This window comes from Bubalus bubalis, chromosome 24 (assembly GCF_019923935.1).
Source record: "Bubalus bubalis isolate 160015118507 breed Murrah chromosome 24, NDDB_SH_1, whole genome shotgun sequence".
NCBI classification, from domain to species: Eukaryota; Metazoa; Chordata; class Mammalia; order Artiodactyla; family Bovidae; genus Bubalus; species Bubalus bubalis.
The window spans coordinates 39,134,398-39,155,124 of NC_059180.1; the positions used below are offsets into that span (position 1 = coordinate 39,134,398).

Genomic DNA, 20,727 nt, shown 5'->3' on the forward strand with positions numbered 1-20,727 from the left:
AGTGCCCGGGCGGCTCCGCGCGCACGGCCGTCGCCCTTGACAACGCGACACAAGGTCGTGGGGGGTCCCGCCCCCAGGCCCGACTGTCCCCGCGCGGGCCGGCCGCGCCCGAGCCACAGACGGCCCCGCCCACCCGCCGGCGCAAACGGCGGACGGGCACCCGGGCGCGCGCCGTGACGTCACCGCGCCGCGCCCGGAGAAAGCCCCGCCCCGCCCCCGCCCCCGGCGCGCGTGGCTGCCCGGGAAGCCGGAGGAACGACATGGCTCGCGAGCTGCGGACGCTGCTGCTTTCTGGCCGCCGCCTCCGGGCGCCGGCGCTGGCGGCTGCCTGCAGAGGTGAGGGCGACCAGACAAGGGCGGGTGGGAGGTGAGCGGGAGCGGGGACGCGCGGAGCCTCCGGGTCCCCACAGCTCCTATTCTCTGTGGGACGCGCGGTGGCGGCTCTCCCTCATGCGGCGCGGGAGGTTCTGTGAGGATTATGCTCCCAGCGCGCGGCGAACGCTGAGCGCTCGGTGCGTCCTGGGGACACCTGACTCGGCCCGAGCTGCGGGTTTCTCCGGAGGTGACGGGGTTGAGCCCGTGCCCGCGTGACTGCCTACAGTAGAGGCTGGTCAGGCCGGGTTGAGGCGGAGGGGCCGCCAGCAGGTTCGGGGAGTTGAAACCAAAGGGCGCGTGTGCGCTGGCTGCGGGCTTCACCCGGGGGATTACCTCAGCCCCTTGGCTGCGCTCGGTTCCTCCCCTCCCCCAAGTGGAATGGCCCCGTGTCCCATCGACAACACCTGAGGCCCGCTCGGCCCGGCGCGCGGCGGCGAACCAGAAAACCGGCCCCGGGCCCTCGCGCGGCCCCGGACTCTGGGGTTGTTGACCTCCGTAACCCAGGGCTTGAAATTGGGAGGTGCTCAAATCAATGTTGGAAAAAAAAACCCATGACCGCAGTCCCTTCTCTCACTCCCCACTCGGAAGTCACGGCGGGTGAACATCTTGGCGTTCCTTCCTGGTTCTGCACACAAACAGTTACACACATATAAATACACACATCTAACGATTTTTACGTAAAAAGGCCTAAACCGTTTATGCTTTGTGCTACAGATTTTTTTTTTTAAGCTCCAGGATGGCTTACACATGTTTTCTGTTTGTATGTATCAGTTTACGACTTTACAAGGCCACGTAGTATTCTGTGTTACGGACTACGTATCATCGTTTGCTTAACGTTGTGCTGTTGGCGGACGTTATAAAGATGATTACCGAGGGTTTGGTTTGATTGGCGGGTTTGGGGTTGTTTTGGTGGGTTTTTTGTTTTTGTTTTTGTTTTTGTTTTTGTTTTGCTCTGGTCATTACAGTGCTGTTTAGAATGGGCGAGTATTTAATCTTTGTGACCATGCATGGCATTTATTTAGAATTACAGAATTAGAATTTTAGAATTGATGGTTCACAGCGTGTGCATATTTAAAATATTACCTGATATTGCCAAATTACTGTCCAAAAAGGCTTAAGCGATTTATATTCCCATTAGCTGGGAACAAAAGCACCTATAGCAAAGCCTCTTCTCCAACACTGGGTATAAGCTCTTTTCCAAACTTGTATTATATCTTGTTTAACTTACATTTACATGGGTGTGTTCATCTGTTTTACAGCTTTTTCTGTTACCTGAGTTTAAAATGTTGCAGTCTCTTTTTTTTAAACAATGATTTTTGAAAATATCATACATTAACAGATAAGACAGCTGTAGTTTTTATTACTGTTACTTGTATCCAACACCTTCCTTCTTTTGGTGTTTATTTCCTGTTTTACCAGAGTATACCCTTGTGTTAGTTTTGCAGAAAAAGACAATGGGTTGTATATTCTTAAAGCCCCACCGTGTCTAAAATTATTTTTATTTTTCCCTCATACTTGTAGTTTGGATGGGTATTGCATTCCAGCTCAAAATAATTTCCTTCAAAGACTGATAGTTCTCTATTGTCTTCTAGCATCTTCATTACAGGGGAGCAGCCTTGTCAGTTTGATTCTTATGTTTTTTGGTAGCTGACTTGTCTCTCCACCCCGCTGCCCTCAGGAGAGAAAGAAAGATTTTCTTTTCTTTTTACTCCTCATGTTCTAAGATGTTCTCATCATGTGTGTTTATAATTCATTCTTTGTACCATTCTTAGGTTGCGCTGGGTCTTTATTGCGGCGGGCAGGCTTTCTCGAGTTGCGGTGAGTGAGAACTTCTCACTGTGGTGGCTTCTCTTGTGGAGGTTTTAAGTGTGCAGGTTGAGTAATTGTGCTGCAGGGGTTTAGTTGCTCCGTGGCATGTGGATCTTCCTGGACAGGAATCGAACCCGTGTCCCCTGCATTGGCAGGTGGATTCTTAACCACTGGACCACCAGGAAGTCCTGTATCATTCTTACTCTTTTGGTTGGCATTGCCAAAACAAGACTGTGAGGCAGCCACAGTAAGAACGGTTGGTGCTTAAGTTAACTTTTCTATTCTCTACCATCTGGAGCCTTGGCTGGCATTGGCATTTTTCTTCACAAGAGTTCAGGTAGACTTCTGGAGTTCCAGGCTGTTTGCAGAATGTGGGGAGTCACTTGCCAAATTTCCTTCTCTCAGTAAAGCAGCTGTGTGTGTGGCTAATTTAACATGACGATAAAGGTTTTGATGGTTAACTGCTTAAACTCTGAATGGCAGCACCATCTGTATAGGGTGCTGGGGCTTAGAGCCAGCACCAGAGAAGCCTGTGGACAGAGGAGGGATCTGTGGCCTGCTGTCCAGAGGCACCAGGTGGTCTTTAGTCCATGGGGCACTTGGTTAGGATGAGGGGCCCGAGTGGTCTGCACTGTCTGCAGAAGAGCAGACCAACCCAAATGTAATAGACGAGCAAAGACCTAATTAGTTTCTGGCGGAGGAATTGATCAGAACTAAGGAGGAGGATCCCCAAGCTTCTTGCTCCTCCTGGGCATACGGCTTCAGGCTGCAGGAGGCGGGAAGTCAGGGTGGCGAGTAACCACTGAAGGAAAAATGAACAGTTCTCACACCCCAGTGTCAAAATACCAGGTTGTAACGGGACAGAGGAGGGACTGTTTCAGAGACCGTTGGTGCTCCTCTCAAAATGGGATACCAGCTCAGGATCAGTGAAAATGTGTCCACTTCAGTCTCAGGTGAGATGCTCAAGTTCAAAGCCAGAGGATTTTCCTCTCCTGCATTCTTGGTACCTTCAATGCAGCAGCTAGATATTTTTTCTTTCTTTTTGAAAAATTTAATTATTTATTGTGACTGCACTGGGTCTTCACTGTGGCACGTGGACTTAGTTGCAGCATGTGACATTCCCCAACCTGGGGAAGTCCCCAGCTCCCTGCGTTGGAGTGCGAAGTCTTAGCCACTGGACCACCAGGGAAGTCCCCTAGAATTTTTCTCAAACACGCTCTAATCACTCTTGATACAGAACACTAGCGTTTTGCTAGGAAGCTGCTGGTTGCTTAGTCCACACAGAGATTTACCTGTAGTTCTGTAACATTTAGTAAAGGTAGATTTCCAGATATTTCTGCTATCACTGGTTATATCTGCTAAAGCCACTAGAAATTAAAGGTGATGAAAGTTGTAGCTTGGAGAGCCAGTATCTACTTGGGCGCATTATTTCCACCTGATTTGTGTTGCTCAGAGATCAGGTAAATTGAATTTAGGAGTACCTGAGTCGTGGGTGTAACTAATTTTGAAAGAATGGCCGTTATTTAACAGCTGTATAATCAAGAAACGTGATTAGGATATTAAGAATTAATTTTGAGATAGCCAAAATGAATACCATATTTGAAAGGAACAAGCTGTGGTAAAGAAGGTGGCACAGTGGTAAAGAATTCACCTTCCAATGCAGGAGAAGCAGACCTGGGTTCGATCCCTGGGTCAGGAAGATCCCCTGGAGTAGAAAATGGCAACCCACTCCAGTATTCTTGTCATGGAGAATCCCATGGACAAGAGGAACCTAGCGAGCAGGCTACAGTCTATGGGGTCAAAAAGAGTTGTGCGTGACTACATGCACGCGCGCACGCACACATACAGCAACACTGTTGAGGACAGAATAGTTGGTGCGGGTCTTCCTAAAGAGACAGGGTAGGGAGGTGGCGGGCGTGTGCTGGGAAGGTGGAGTGAGCAAAGCATGTCCTGTGCTCCTTCTGAAGTTTGCACACGCCAACATCCCAGCATTTGCAGGGAGTGGCGTCCTGGGGGGATTTTCCATGAAATCTACTTGTAGAGTAGTAAAACATTTCATTTCAACCTTTGTGATGAGAAGTTTTTCTAAAAGACTTAATCACAGCATAGAATCTTTCTTTGATATTTTCAGGGTCATTGTGAATGTTAATTTAGTGTCTTCTGTTGTAACACACAGACCCCTGCAGGACCGCTGGGCTGGGACAGCTCCTCTGTCTGTAAAGCGTCCCGCACTGAAACTGCGTCCTGAGTGTTTCTGTCTTTAGCCTCTGTTACTCTTTTGAACTTGCCAGGCCTCTGGAGCTGTGTTCCCTGCTACTCTCCATTTTCAGGTGTGGGTTGGAAAGCTACATCAAAAATTTGTTAGCAAGTTTTTTTTTTAAAGGAGAGGAGAATTCTAGGTGGGAACAGGATATTCTTGCTTAACTGAAGCTCAGTATGTGGATTTTATGTGTTGTATTTTGGCCGTTCAGAAATGCCCTTCCCTTTTGGTTTTGTTATGTTTCTTGGGATTCAGGAGTTGATGTTTCTTGATAGTGTTAGTATTGCTTAGTAGTGAATGATTAGAACAGGTCATTGGAGAATGCAATGGCACCCCACTCCAGTACTCTTGCCTGGAAAATCCCATGGACGGAGGAGCCTGGTGGGCTGCAGTCCATGGGGTCGCTAGAGTTGGACACGACTGAGCAATTTCACTTTCACTTTTCACTTTCATGCATTGGAGAAGGAAATGGCAACCCACTCCAGTGTTCTTGCCTGGAGAATCCCAGGGACGGGGAAGCCTGGTGGGCTGCCGTCTGTGGGGTTGCACAGAGTCGGACACGACTGAGGTGACTTAGCAGCAGCAGCAGAACAGCTCATGAAACAGTAAGAAATAGTGAAAATATTCAGGAGTGCTAGAGATAACTAGAAAATTTTAAAGGAAAGAAATCTTTATTTGATATATACATAGAAAGTGAAGAGCTTTCTGTCTAGAATATTGATACACTTTAAACAGGACTTACCTCAAGTGGTTACAGAACTTAAGAAACAAAATTCAGTTGTGAATAGCTAACCTGAGATATCTGGTGAAATTTGAGAGATAATGGAACCATCCAAACCAACTTACTGAAAAGCAGAGAATTTCATGGTTAAGAACATAAAGCATAAAACTGTGGTAAAATAGTTGGCGGTGTTATGGAAAAAAAGCCTGAGGCTGCATTCCAAAGAACTTCGTTTTTTCCAGTATTGTATTTTCCCTTTTAGGGAGAGGGTTAATTCTCCTTTTCTTTGATGTGGAAGTACCTTTAGTTTGCAGAATTTTAAACTTTACAAGTAAATTTATTAATTTTTCTTTTTATAGAATCTGAAGCTTTAACTTAGAAATATTAGGTTGATATTAGATGAGTGAATTTCAAACGTTTTTGTCACGTTTTCCCAGTAAGAAATGCATTCATATCATGACCTACTATACAAGTATGCATATACTGTACAAACACATGTACATACCTAGCTGAAAGAGTTTTGTAAATACTTAACCGTATTATCTTTGTGTTCTTTTTAAAAATTTTTTATTATAGTTTTAGTTATTTATTTATTTATTGGTTGTGGTGGGTCTTCACTGCTCTGTGGGCTTTTTTCTAGTTGCAGCGAGCGGGGGCTCCTCTCTGGTTGGGGTGCACAGATTGCTCACGGCGGTGGCTTCCCTTGTTGCGGAGCACAGGCTCTAGGGCCAGCGGGCTTCAGTAGGTGTGGCTCACGGGTTTACGTGCACCAAGGCAGGGGGATCTTCCCGTATCAGGGATCGAACCTGTGTCTCATTCATTGGCAGGCAGATTCTTTACCACTGAGCCACCAGGGAAGCCCTATGCATTCTTTTACTTTCTGTTTCATTAAACAAACAAAAATTCTGACCTAGCTCACTGAATTGGCTTCATAACCAGCAGTCTTGACCTGCATTCTGAGAAACACTGTGTCCTGTGGCTGTACCATCTGAGGAAATGGCGCGTGTTTATCCAGGGCCTGTGGCCTCAGACTGTCAGGGCCGCTGCAGCCTGTGCCCCGCAGTGTGGCAGCATCAGTTCTGCACACACCCCCGCAGTGCCTGCAGTGGGCCTGGGGCTGCCCGGGTGCTGTGGGCACCCAGGAGACGAGATGGGCAGGAGTCTTGGCTTCTGCAGTGCTGCCCTGGAGTGCGGTCAGCGCGGACGGGAACGCGCTGTGGGCATGTCACGCGATAAGCCCCGTGAAGAGAGCGGACTGGGAAGGGGATCCCAGTAGGAGGGGCAGTTGCGGGGGGCCTCACGAGCAGGGTGGCATGTAAGCAAAGCCTGGGAGGAGGTGAAGGTGTCTGGGGAAGGACATTCCAAGCAGAGGGAGCAATCGAGGCCAGGGCCCTGAGACAGAACTGGGCTGGCGAAGCAGGGGGACAGCCGGGTGGCCAGGGCCAGACAGGACTGGGCTGGCAAAGCGGGGGGACAGCTGGGCGGCCAGGGCCGCGCTAGGGGCACTCTTGAGCGAGGGGGTTAGCATCTCGCTGTTTTCCTCAACTGCACAGGGGAGATGCGGGCAGTTGGTAAGAGGAGGTATGGAGTTAGAGTTCAAGCTAACGTCATAGCAGTGTCCTGAGAAAACTGCTTTCTGTTTTTATTAGTGAGAAGGTAGTGATGTTTTCCATCACAGCCTGTAACAATGAAAAATCTTCCGTCTGGACTCTCAGCTCACTGCGCAGTGGTTTGAAAAAAAGTCTCTGTGGCAAAGGTTTGTCCACACCCCGCTTCCCTCAGGAAAGAAGAGGGGCTGCCCTGGGCAGGACCCTGTGCACTCAGCCCCTCCCACTGTGCGCTTGCTGGGTCTTGATGCCCAGAGCCCTGGGGCCACCATGTGGCGTCCTTTCCTTCACTTCAGTCAGTTCAGTTCAGTCGCTCAGTCGTGTCCGACTCTTTGCGACCCCATGGACTGCAGCACGCCAGGCCTCCCTGTCCATCAGCAACTCCTGGAGTTTCCTCAAACTCATGTCCATTGAGTCGGTGATGCCATCCAACCGTCTCATCCTCTGTCGTCCCCTTCTCCTCCCACCTTCAATCTTTCCCAGCATCAGGGTCTTTTCCAATGAGCCAGTTCTTCACATCAGGTGACCAAAATACTGGAGTTTCAGCTTCAGCATCAGTCCTTCCAATGAATATTCAGGACTGATTTTCTTTATGATTGACTGGTTGGATCTCCTTGCAGTTCAAGGGACTCTCAAGAGTCTTCTCCAACACCACAGTTCAAAAGCATCAATTCTTTGGTGCTGAGCTTTCTTTATAGACCAACTCACATCCCTGCATGACCACTGGAAAAACCATAGCTTTGACTAGACAGGCCTTTGTTGGCTAAGTAATGTCTCTGCTTTTTAATATGCTATCTAGGTTGGTCATACCTTTTCTTCCAAGGAGCAGCCTCTTTTAATTTCGAGCCTGCAGTCACCACATGCAGTGATTTCGGAGCCCCCCAAAATAAAGTCTTTCACTGTTTCCATTGCTTCCCCATCTATTTGCCATGAAGTGATGAGACTGGATGCCATGATCTTAGTTTTCTGAATGTTGAGGTTTAAGCCAACTTTTTCACTCTCCTCTTTCACTTTCATCAAGAGGCTCTTGAGTTCTTCTTTGCTTTCTGCCATAAGGGTGGTGTCATCTGCATATCTGAGGTTATTGATATTTCTCCTGGCAATCTTGATTCCAGCTTGTGCTTCTTCCAGCCCAGTGTTTCTCATGATGTACTCTGCATATAAGTTAAATAAGCAGGGTGACAATATACAGCCTTGATGTACTCCTTTCCTGATTTGGAACCAGTCTGTTGTTCAATGTCCAGTTCTAACTGTTGCTTCTTGCCCTGCATACAAATGTCTCAGGAGACAGGTCAGCTGGTCTGGTATTCCTGTCTCTTTAAGAATTTTCCACAGTTTGTTGTGATGTAGTCAAAGGCTTTGGCATAGTCAATAAAGCAGAAATAGATGTTTTTCTGGAATTCTTTTGCGTTTTCGATGATCCAACAGGTGTTGGCAATTTGATCTCTGGTTTCTCTGCCTTTTCTGAATCCAGCTTGAACATCTGGAAGTTCAAGGTTCTCATACTGTTGAAGCCTGGCTTGGAGAATTTAGAGCATTACTTTGCTAGCGTGTGAGATGAGTGCAATTGTGCAGTAGTTTGAGCATCTTTGGCATTGCCTTTCTTTGGGATTGGAATGAAAACTGACATTTTCCAGTCCTGTGGCCACTGCTGAGTTTTCCAATTTGCTGGCATATTGAGTGCAGCACTTTCACAGCATCATCTTTTAGGATTTGAAGTAGCTCAACTGGAATTCCATCACCTCCACTAGCTTTGTTCATAGTGATGCTTCCTAAGGCCCACTTGACTTCGCATTCCAGGATGTCTGGCTCTAGGTGAGTGATCACACCATCGTGATTATCTGGGTCATGAAGATCTTTTTTGTACAGTTCTTCTGTGTATTCTTGTCACCTCTCCTTAATATCTTCTGCTTCTGTTAAGTCTGTACCCTTTCTGTCCCTTATTGAGTCCATCTTTGCATGAAATATTCCCTTGGTATCTCATTTTCTTGAAGAGAATCTCTAGTCTTTCCCATTCTATTGTTTTCTTCTATTTCTTTACATTGATCGCTGAGGAAGGCTTTCTTATCTCTCCTTGCTATTCTTTGGAACTCTGCATTCAGATGGGTATATCTTTCCTTTGCTCCTTTGCCTTTCACTTCTGTTCTTTTCACAGCTATCTGTAAGGCCTCCTCAGACAGCCATTTTGCCTTTTTGCATTTCTTTTTCTTCACTTACCCCTGTCCTGATGGACCTTTAGGTTGTTTGCCAGCTTCATCGCTTTCGTTTGTGTAAGTCACTGCCAACAGTTTTCACCTTCACCAGCGCCAGCACAGCAGTACTTTATAAGCGTTTGTCAGTCTGATAGTGAAAATGTTACTGGTTTTACTTATTTTTTAAAAAATTGTTTCGTTTTGGCCGTGCTGCATCTTCATTGCTGTGTTCAGGCTTTTCTTGAGCTGTGGAGCGCGGGTTCCTCTTGAGTTGTGTGCAGGCGTCTCACTGCGCTGGCTTCTCTTGTGGATCGCGGGCTTCTGTAGTTGCAGCATGCCACCTTAGTTGCCCCATGGCGTGTCCCTCCCGGGATCAAACCCGCGTCCCTTGCATTGGCAGGTGGATTCGTAACCACTGGACCACCAGGGAAGTCTTCTATCTTGTTTGAAGAGGCAGTTTTTTAGTTACGAGTGTGGTAATGCATCCTTCTCTATGATTCAGAGCTGTTGATGTTTCTCTCTTTTGTGAATTGCCTTTCCTCTCTTGCGCTTGGCCTTCTCCTTGTAGATCTGTCAGTGCTCTAGTTTTACTAAGGAAACTAGCCCTCTGCCATGTGTTTCAGACTTTTTTTGTCTCTAGTGTGTTTGCCCACTGACTTAAATTTTTTTAAACTGTGGTTATTGCTAATTGATTTTGTTTATTCATTAAAATTTTGTATTTTTTTCTGTTGATATGATTGACATATAATCATGTAATTGCTATATTAGTTTTAGTTGTACAACATAATGATTTGATATTTGTATGTACAAAATAATCGCCATAATTAATTAATATCCATCACCTCACACAGTCAAAATTTTTTTTACCACCTTTTAAGGTCTACTCTGTTGACCTTAATTTTCACGTTGTCCATAAATGTGTTGGCTATGTGTCTTGTTCTTCGGCTGTGTGTCTTATTTAGACAAATTTCCTTACTCTGAAGTCATTAAGGAAAATCTCAAATGATCAACATCATTAGTCGTTCGGTAGGGAGATGCAAGTCCCTGCACAGTGAGGTAGCACGTCACACTCACCGTGTGGCTGTGATAAAAAGCACGGCAGAAACAAGCACTGACACCGATGGCGGAAACTGGAAACTTCACCCACTGCTGCCAGGAATATAAAATGGTGCAGCGCTTTGGAAAACCAACCATCTTGCCGTCCCTCAAATGATTAAACATAGGATTATCATTTGACTGGCAGTGCCACTCCTGGGTGTACACCCAAGAGAATTTAAAAAGTGAAACTTGTACACCAGCATTTATAGCAACATTGTTTATAATAGCCAAAAAGCAGAAATGGCACAATTGCTCATCAGCTGATGAGGTAAACATCATGTAGCCTGTCCATATAATTGATACTATTCAGCCATAAAAATGAGCGACATGTGCTATGCCCTACGGCGTGGTTGGACCTTGAAGATAATCACATTCAGTGACAGAAGCCACAGACGAAAGACCATGTGTGGTGTGATTCCATTTATGCGAACTGTCCACCGTAGGCAAATCCACAGAGGTGGAAAGTGGTTGCTAGGAGCTGGGGGCATGGAGGACGGGGAGTGACTGCCGATAGGCGTGGAGTTTCTTTCTGGGGCGATAATTATAGTGATGATGGTTTTTTAAGTATACTAAAAGTCATTGAATTGTGCACTTTAGGTGGGTGAGTAATATCTCAATAAAGTTATTTTGCTTGCGTGCATGCTCAGTCGCGTCTGAGTCTTTGTGACCATATGGACTATAGTCTGCCAGGCTCCTCTGTCCATGGAAGTTTCCAGGCAAGAATACTGGAGGGGTTGCCATTTCCTACTCTAGGGGATCTTCTCGACCCAGGGATTGGCCCTGCGTCTCCTGCATGGCCAGGCAGATTCTTTACCGCTGAGCCTCCCGGGAAGCCCAAAGCTATTTCAAATATTTCTTCTAATTACTTCTAGTACTTTTAGCTTTTATTTTCAGTTTTATAGTTCATCTAGAATTTGTTCTGATATAATAAGTGAGGGGAGAAATTAATACTGTAGCTTTAATGTGTTTTAATATTTTATAATATTTCCTCATGTTTTTCAAAAATGTCTTGGCTGTATGAGCACTTTTATTTTTCCATATGAATTTTAGAATTTGCTTAAATAGTGAAAAGAATCCTGTTTGACTTTTCACTGGGATCATGTTTTTAAAAATAGACCAACCTAGATAGCATATTCAAAAGCAGACATTGCTTGCCAACAAAGGTTCGTCTAGTCAAGGCTATGGTTTTTCCTGTGGTCATGTATGGATGTGAGAGTTGGACTGTGAAGAAGGCTGAGCGCCGAAGAATTGATGCTTTTGAACTGTGATGTTGGAGAAGACTCTTGAGAGTCCCTTGGACTGCAAGGAGATCCAGCCAGTCCATTCTGAAGGAGATCAGCCCTGGGATTTCTTTGGAAGGAATGATGCTAAAGCTGAAACTCCAGTACTTTGGCCACCTCATGTGAAGAGCTGACTCATTGGAAAAGACTCTGATGCTGGGAGGGATTGGGGGCAGGAGGAGAAAGGGACGACAGAGGATGAGATGGCTGGATGGCATCACTCACTCGATGGACGTGAGTCTGAGTGAACTCCGGGAGTTGGTGATGGACAGGGAGGCCTGGCGTGCTGCAATTCATGGGGTCGCAGAGAGTCGGACTCAACTGAGCGACTGAACTGACTGAACTGAATTTAGAGGATCGGCAAAAAAAGTAAGTATTTAAATACTTTTACTATTCAAGGGCATTTCCCCAAACTTTTTATATCCCTTTATAAATGTGTTTTATGTCTCTAGTAACTTCTTTTTAATGTTTTTTGTGATTGGGTACTTTTTATAAAGAATGTTGTGAATAGGTTATTTTGTAAATAGGTTATTGATACACATAGCACAATTCAAAAGATACAGAGGAGTGTGCAGTGAAAAGCATATCTCTTCAGCTCCTACCCTCAGCCACCAGTTCCCCTCCTGAGAGCAGCCCCCTCAGCCCGTTTCGGGGGTGTCCTCACGGAGACAGGCTTGGCTTATGAGAAGAAATACACACACATAGTGTATTTAATCACCATGGTAACAAATGTAGCCCACGATCTGGACCAGGTGTTTTCTTAGTATATCAACCCAGGCTGCCTCATTGTTCTGTGTTTCAGAGTATCCATTATATGTATATTATAATGTATTTGCTAATCCTTTACTGCTGACACTCTGCCTGGTCATTGGTCCCTGACTCCTGGGGGGAGCTCTAGCCCGGAGTCCATCTGGTTTGTCTTTTAGGGACCTTCTCATGACCCCGACATTGACACCTGGTGGGAGGGGGCTAGCCCTTTTGTGACAGCCATATTTTTTTAGTTTACTGTTTTGAGTAATTAAATATTTGATTAGAAAGATACTGCTTGAGAAGTCTCGCTCTCAGTTTTGTCCCCCTCTCCTTCGTTTCCCTCTTCATAGGTCCTCACAATTATTCATTGTTTGTGTATCCTTTGTCTATCCTGCCAGTGTTAGATGCGTAGAGTAGGCTTCCCAGGCAGCACTAGTTGGTAAAGAAGCCCCTGCCAGTTCAGGAGACGTAAGAGATGCAGTTGGATCCCTGGGTCAGGAAGATTGCTTGGAAAGGCGTGGCAACCCACTCCTGTGTTCTTGCCTGGAGAATCCTGTGGACAGAGGAGCCTGGTGGGCTGCAGTCCATAGGGTCGCAAAGAGTCAGGCGCGACTAACGCGGCTTGGCACACACAGCACATGTGCAGGTATACATATTTCTTCTGCCAGGTTATACGCTTCTCCATGTTCTGCTATCACTTAATAGATGCTGGCGCGCATTCGGTATCAGTGCATAGTTTCCTAAGTCTTTTTTTTTTTTTTTTTTAATAGCCACATTATAGTAGTGGGCCCGTGTCAGGAGGCCCCATCGCGTATGAGCCCTCCGTTGGTGGACATTTAGGTGGTTCCCAGGAATTTGCTATAGTATATGGCCTTTCATCTCTCTTTATATTCAGGTTTGGCTGTATCCACAGAATAAAGTCCCAAAATGGACTTGCCAGATTAGAAGGTTTGTAATCTTGACCGATGTGGCCAGATCACCTTCCACTGGCCTCAAGCCGCTGAGTACAGGGTCACCAGAAGTACGGTCTGAAAAAGTAGTAGCTCTGCGGACTTCCTGTCATCTGAGCTGGTGAAGCTTAACCGTGGTTTGAAGTAGAGCAAAATGCCAAAGCGGGGGCCTTCACTCAGGAAGTAGTGATTGGGTTGTTCGGGGCCTGCCAGGTTCCCTTTCCTGCAGCTCCTCCACTTCCCACCTGCAGGCCGGGCTACACCGAAGGCTTATCCTGCCCTCCCAGGCTTCAGGGAGAGCTGGCCCCTGGCCACGTTACATCCCACAGGCTGAGCCGTGGGGAGCTGCTCTGCTTCGGCTGGTTTCCAGAGGCTCGTGTGCATCTCTGTTTGCAAGTCCAGAGTGACCCAGCGGGGTGGCAGCTGGTGGTTAGCTCCCCACCCCAAAGTCTGTCTGCTTCCCTCCCTCTCCTCTTTCCTTCCTCCCTCCCACCTCCCTCCCGTCCTTCCTTCTTTTGGTGAAATGCATGCCATCTAAAAAGGAATGCATGTAATACGTCTGTGCCATTTCTAAAAGCAGCATAAAGGAATCCCCGTTGCCCACCTCAGGAACAGACGCCACCTTCCCTCGAGGGCACTCTGCGCCCTCCCTGGTATGTCCCCTTCTCTCTCCCCCAGAGGTGACTGCTGACTTGAATATTCTGGATCTTATCCCCTTGCTTTTCTTTTTTTTTCTGCATATGTGTGTATGTGTAGATGCACATACGTACACACAGTTTGTTGAAATCACACTGGGTATATTCTGCTGTGACTGTCTTGGGTCCGCGTCATTTTCGTAGCTTTATCCGGGGTGATGTGCGTTGCCTGCTTACTCGATTGTGTTACTGTGCCTTCATTTCTTTAGGTGTGATTCCTGCCGGAAGCATGTGTACTGTTGGATCGTTTGGTGTGTTCCAGGTGTTGTCTGTAAGATCCGCCCATGGCACGTTCTAGAAGATTCCCTCATGCGAACGTGCTGCCTCTGGTTCCTCCATCCTTGGCACAGGCATGGGGCTACTGCTCGAGCAGGGCTTCTGGAGTGCGTTTCCATAGGGCGCGTGACTCATTGGAGCCGCTGCGTTAGGGTGTGTGTTTTTACTCCACACTTGCCTTCTTCAGAGTGGATCTGGATTTATGTTCCATCAGCTGTGCTGTATCCTCACCAGAGCGTGGCATTTCCAGATGTTTTAAATGTTTGTCAGTTTGATGGTTATGAAATGATATTTCAGTTGTGATTTTAACTGCCTTTTAATGGATTGCTAATAAAGTTTTTTTATGGTTTATTGGCCATATTTCCTTTTCTGTGAAATGCTGTTTTTATTTCATGTTTTTTTGTTCCTATCTTTTTCTTCTTGATTGTAAAGAATCTACCTGCAATGTGAAAGACCCAGGTTCAGTCCCTGGGTCAGGAAGATCCCCTGGAGAAGGGAAGGGCAACCCACTCTAGTATTCTTGCCTGGAGAATCCCCATGGACAGAGGAGCCTGGCAGGCTATACAGTCCATGGGGTCACAAAGAGTCAGACATGACTAAGCAACTAACACTTTCACGTATGTATTTCTTACAGGTGCTAATCTTTTATCAATAATACCCTTTGTCAGTTGTTGCAAGTATGTTCTCCTAGTTTATAGCTCACCACTTCACTCTCGGCCCGATGTTTGTTTTTCAGAGGGAGATGGAGTTTTTTGTTTGTTTTGATGAACAGAAGTTCTTAATTTTAACTTTGTTAAATACCAGTCTTTTCCTTTATGAATTATCTCAGTGTTCTGTGAATGAAGGTGTGTGGGTCAAACTAGACGTACTATTTTTGTAAATAAAGTTAGATCAGAGCATGGATATGCCCATTCTTTCATGTGTTATCTGTGACCAGTCTCCTGCTGCAGCAGCAGAGTTGAGCAACGGGACTCAAAACTCCTAAAATATTTACTGTCTGGCCCTTTAAAGATATCTGCTTTTTCTATGAGAGTTGTTCCCTAATTTCTACCAAATGGAAATGGATGAGCAAGTCTGTCAGCACCTTTTTCCCATCAGCATCTTCTTTTTTTAATATTTCTTTTCACTTCTTTTACTTGGCTGTGCCAGGTCTTCGTTGTAGCATGTGGGAGCTTTGCTCGTCCTTGTGGCCTGCGGGGTCTTTAGTTGCAGCATGTGGAATCTAGTTTCCTGACCAGGGATTGAACCCAGGCCCCCTGCGTTGGGCGTGCAGAGTCTTAGCTACTGGACCACCAGGGAAATCCCAGAGGCCTCTTATTTGCAGCTTTTATATTTCTCTCTCTTTGTAAACTTTCTCATGGATTTCATTTTCCAGATTAGCAAAGAGCTGCAAACTAGCCATCACAGGCTAATTCTGGTTATAAAACAGTTTTGTTTGGTTCGAACATTTTAAAAAGTAAATGCAAGCGTTTAAAGTCAGATTTGACGTGAATATTTGAGTTTCTGATTTCTTTTGAAAAATGAAAAGTTCAGAGTCTTGGCCTGCATGCACAGTGTGCCCCTCTCTGCGGGCGGAGGTCGCTGCCTCTGCAGACGCCACCCCTACAGCTGTGCTCTCCTTTATCCCAAGCCCGTCACTACCATTTCTTTTGCTGCATTATTGTTTTGTGTAGTAGAGTTAAGTATATTGATTGACTGTTTACAGGCCTGCTTCACTTTACAGCGCTCCACTTCGTTGCGTTTCACAGATGACTGCGTTTTCTACAGATTGCAGATCTGAGGCAGCCCTGTGCTGAACGAGTCTGTCAGCGCTGCTTGCCGACAGCATCTGCTCACTTCGTGTCTGTGTCTCCCGGTATTTCAGACCTTTTCAGTATTTTTATATTTGTTACAGTGATCTGTGATTTTTGATGTTTTGCTCTTGTAATCGTTTTGGGGTACCACAAACCACAACCTGTATAAAGTGTGGCAAAATGCTATCAAATAGCATCACGTACTACAGAGAACCCTTTGTGAAAGGGAGAGGTTGAGAAATCGCCATAGGCACTCCAGCTTTCAGCACCACCACCTTCATCAGTCAGCACCCACTGACGTCAGCGCAAGACCTCCACCAGCAAAGAGATTGGGACTTGCTGGAGTCTCAGATGATGGTTAGCATTTTTTAGCAATAAAACATTTTTCAATTAAGGCATGTACCTTGTGTTTTTAGACGTAATGCTGTTGCACACTTAATAGACCACAGTATAGTGTGAACATAGCTTTTATATGCACTAGGAGACCCCCAAATTTGAATGACTTTATCCCGGGAGTCGCTTTATTGTAGTCGTCTAGAACTGAACCTGCAGTATCAAACCAGCCTTGCATCTTTGAGATAAACCTGCTTGGTCATGATGTATCATTTTTATATATTAATGGGTTTTCCTTGCTTATATTTTATTAAGGACCTCCATGTCTGTGTCCATGGGGGATATTGGTGTATTATTGTGGTGTGTATGTCTATGTGATGTCTTTGTCAGGTTTTGATATCGTCAAAAATTGAAGAGAAGCAGTTCCTTGTTCTGTTTTCTGAAACTTTGTGTAAGACTGGTGTTATTTCTTCCTCGTAACTGAGAGAATTCAGTAGAAATTCAGGGCTTCTGTAGAATTTGTGACAGTACCCTTCACTCCTGTTGTTTATGATTGGTATTCTCTTCTTTCTTCATCAGTCTAGCCAGGAGCTTATCTTCTGTTGATCTTTGTCCAGAATCAACTTTGGTTTTGTTCATTTTCTCTATCACTTGTCTGTTTTCTACTTTATTGATTTCTGCTTTTTGTCGTTTCCTCCTTTCTCCTGTGTTTGGGTTTAATCTTGTACTTTTTCTTTGTTGTTGTTGTACTTTAAGGTGATATCTTAGGTGATATCAGTTTTAAGCCTCTTTTCTAACATAAGCACTCAAAGCTGTAAGTTTCCTGCTACATGCTTCTCTAGGTGTATCCCACAACTTTTAATATATTGTATTTTCATTATCATTAAGTATTAAATTTTACCTAATTTTCTTTGTAATTTCTTCTTTGACCCATGGATCATTTAGAATGTGTTAATTTCCAGATAATTGAGGTTTCCTGGGTATTTTATTTTGTACATGTATATGCTGCTGCTGCTAAGTCACTTCAGTCGTGTCTGACTCTGTGTGACCCCATAGACGGCAACCCACCAGGCTCCCCCGTCCCTGGGATTCTCCAGGCAAGAACACTGGAGTGGGTTGCCATTTCTTTCTCCAATGCATGAAGGTGAAAAGTGAAAGTGAAGTCGCTCAGTCGTATCTGACTCTTCGGGACCCCATGGACTGCAGCCCACCAGGCTCCTCCGTCCATGGGATTCTCCAGGCAAGAGTGCTGGAGTGGGGTGCCATCGCCTTCTCCGATATACATACACACACAGACTTTTATTTATTTTTGGCCGTGCTGGGTCTGTGTTGCCACTCAGGCTTTTCTCTGGTTACGGGAAGCAGGGGCTCTTCTATTTGTGGTGGGTGGGCTTCTCTTGTTTTGGGCTCTCGGGTGTGCAGGCTTCGGTAGCTGCAGCACATGGGCTCAGGCGTGGCTGTTCTCTGGCTCTGGAGCACAGGCCCAGCAGCTGTGGGGCACAGCCTTAATTGCTCCGTGGCATTGTGGGATCCTCCCAGATCAGGGATTGAACCCGTGTCTCCTGCATTGGCAGGTGGATTCTTTACCCCTGAGCCAGCAAGGAAGCCTGATATTTTATTATTATTGATTCTAAATTAATTCTGTTGTATTTAGAGAGCTTACTCTGTATGATTTCGTTCCTTCTAAAATTTATTGAGACTCTGGCCCACTTTATGGGGCCCACTTTATGGTCTTTCTCAGTGAATAGACCATGTGTACAGGAAAAGAATGTTTTCAAGAACTGTATTTTGCACTTGCTAGGTATACAGTACTGGATGAATATCCATCAAGCAAAGTGTTTCATGTTGTACCGCGGATGAACTGTGTCTTGATTGGTTTTTTTGCTCTAGTTCTGTCATTTATTGAGCCAGGTGTCAGAATCTCCAGCTACGATTGTGCATTTGTGTTTTTTCTTTTGATTCTTTTAGTTTTGATTTCATTTATTTGAAGGTGTTATTAGGCAAATATGTTCATGATTAAGTTTTCCTGATGAACTACATCTCTTTAAAATTTATTTAATTGGAAGATAATTACTTTACAATATTGTGATGGTTTTTGCCCCACATCAACAGGAGTCAGCCACGGGTATACATGCGTCCCCCCAGCCTGAACACCCCTCCCGGCTCCCTCCTCACCCCATCCCGCTGGGTTGTCCCAGAGCACCGGCTTTGGGTGCCCTGCTTCATGCATCGAGCTTGCGCTGGGCATCTATTTTACATGGTAACATACATGTTTCAGTGCTGATCTTTCAAATCATCCCATCCTCGCCTTCTCCCAGAGTCCAAAAGCCTGTTTTTTACATCTGTGTCTCTTTTGCTGCACTGCATGTAGGATCATCATTATCATCTTTCTAAATTCCATATATATTTGTTAATATACAGTATTTGTGTTTCTCTTTCTGACTTCACTCTGTATAATAGGCTCCAGTTTCATCCACCTCATTCTTTAGAGAAATATCTGTTCTTTTGCCCACTTTTTGATTGGGTTGTTTGTTTTTCTGGTATTGAGCTGCATGTATCAGTATCAGTTCAGTCGCTCAGTCGTGTCCGACTCTCATGCAACCCCCTTTGCAGCACACCAGACTTCCCTGTCCATCACCAACTCCCGGAGTTTACTCAAACTCATGTCCATCAAGCCGGTGATGCCATCCCACCATCTCATCCTCTGTCGTCCCCTTCTTCTCCTGCCTTCAATCTTTCCCAGCATCAGGGTCTTTTCCAATGAGTCAGGTCTTCACATCAGGTGGCCCAAGTATTGGAGTTTCAGCTCCAGCATCAGTCCTTCCAATGAATATTCAGGGTTGATTTCCTTTAGGATGGACTGGTTGGATCTCCTTGCAGTCCAGGGACTCTCAAGAGTCTTCTCCAACACCACAGCTCAGCTGCTTGTGTATTTTGGGGATTAATTCTTTGTCAGTTGTTTCATTTGCTATTGTTTTCTCCCATTCTGAAGGCTGTCTTTTCACCTTGCTTATAGTTTTCTTCGTTGTGCAAAAGCTTGTAAGTTTAATTAGATCCCATTTGTTTATTTTTGTTTTTATTTCCATTACTGGTGGGTGGGTCATAGAGGATCTTGCTGTGAACTGCAGCTTTTATCATTCTGATATAGTCTTCTTTTTCCCTAGTAATACTTTCTATTTTGCAGTCTACTTTGTCTGATCTAATGTGGCCACGCCCACCTTTTTTATCCGTATTTTTACCTAGCATTTCTTTTTTTTTTTTTTTTTTTATTTCCTTTCCAAAAGGAAAAGGAATGCACCATACAGCATGTGGGATCCCAACCAAGGACAACACCCGCACACTCTGCAGTGGGAGCATGTAGTCTCAACCCCTGGACCACCAGGGGAATCCCTGTGTTTTCTATTTTAAGTGATTGTTTTGTGGTGATGGTTTAATCAGTAAGTCTTACCCACCTCTGTGACCCAGTGGACTATAGCCCGCCAGGCTCCTCTGTCCATGAGATTTCCCAGGCAAGAATACTGGAGTGGGTTGCCATTTCCTTCTCCAGGGCATCTTCCCAACCCAGGAATCGAACCTGCGTCTCCTACGTTGTAGCCGGTTATTTTGTGAACAGTGTATAATTAGGTCTTGCTCTATCAATTCTGACAATCTTTGCCTTGTAATTGGAGTGTTTAGTCCATTGACTTAAAATGTATTTATTGCTAATAGTCAGGCTTATCTCTGTTGTTGTTATTTGTCCCTTCTCATTTTCCCCTCTCTTCTACCTTTCCTGTAGTCTTTTGGATCAAGTAAATATATTTTAGAATTCCATCTTGGTTTACTAATGCTTTTTTAGCTATACCTCTTTGCGTCATTTTTTTGGCTACTCTGGAGAGTGTAATGTTCACCCATAGCTTCTCATAGTCTGTTTGGAATTAGTATTGTAATACACCGTATAGACTGTGAAAACCTTGCAACTGTAATGGGTGCATTTCCTCCTTCCACCCCGTCCTTTACGTTACATTTGTTATACACACTGCATGTACGTATGTTATAAACCCCACAAGACAGTGTTTTAATTTTTGGTTTAAACTTTGGTAAAATAGTGTTTTAATTTTTGTATATATTATATACTTTTAATTTATTTTAATTTTGGCTTTAAACATTGTTAAAACAATGTTTTGATTTTTGTATGTATTTTAAAGAAACTAGAGGAAAATTCTTTAGTGTTTACCTAGGTTACTGTTTCTGACGTTCTGCATTCTTTTTTGAAGATCCAAGTTTCCATCTCGTAGCACTTACATCCAGCCTGAAGAACTGTAGCATTGCCTTTAGTTCAGCTCTGCTATTTATGACCAGATGCTGTACCATTGTCTTTCAGCCTCCATTATTTCTGTTGAAAAGTTAGCTGTCATTCAAATTATTGTTTCCCCAAATAATGTCTTGTTTTTTTCTAGTTGCTGCCAAGATTTTCTCTATTTATTTTGTTTTCAACCGTCTGATTACAATGTGCCTAGGTGTTTTTCTTTGATATTATCTTGCTAGTGGTTCATTGAATTTTTGATTCTGTAAATTTGTCTTTGACCAAGTTTGGAGAAATTTTCCAGTT

At 44.9% G+C, this 20,727-nt stretch overlaps 1 protein-coding gene and 1 long non-coding RNA gene across 2 annotated transcripts in view; both read left to right on the forward strand.

Moving 5' to 3' along the window:
• The first annotated feature begins 208 nt into the window (after nt 1-208).
• Nucleotides 209-20,727, forward strand: part of TRAP1 (TNF receptor associated protein 1) — a 49,611-nt gene continuing 29,092 nt past the window's right edge. The window contains exon 1 of the mRNA XM_006054930.4: nt 209-336. Within this exon, the coding sequence (XP_006054992.4) occupies nt 261-336 (76 nt within the window). The 5' untranslated portion in view covers nt 209-260. The remainder of the gene's footprint in view (nt 337-20,727) is intronic.
• Nucleotides 11,606-14,373, forward strand: LOC123331595. Its single transcript, XR_006548322.2, has 2 exons — nt 11,606-13,695; nt 13,947-14,373. It is a non-coding gene; the product is annotated as an uncharacterized LOC123331595 (long non-coding RNA).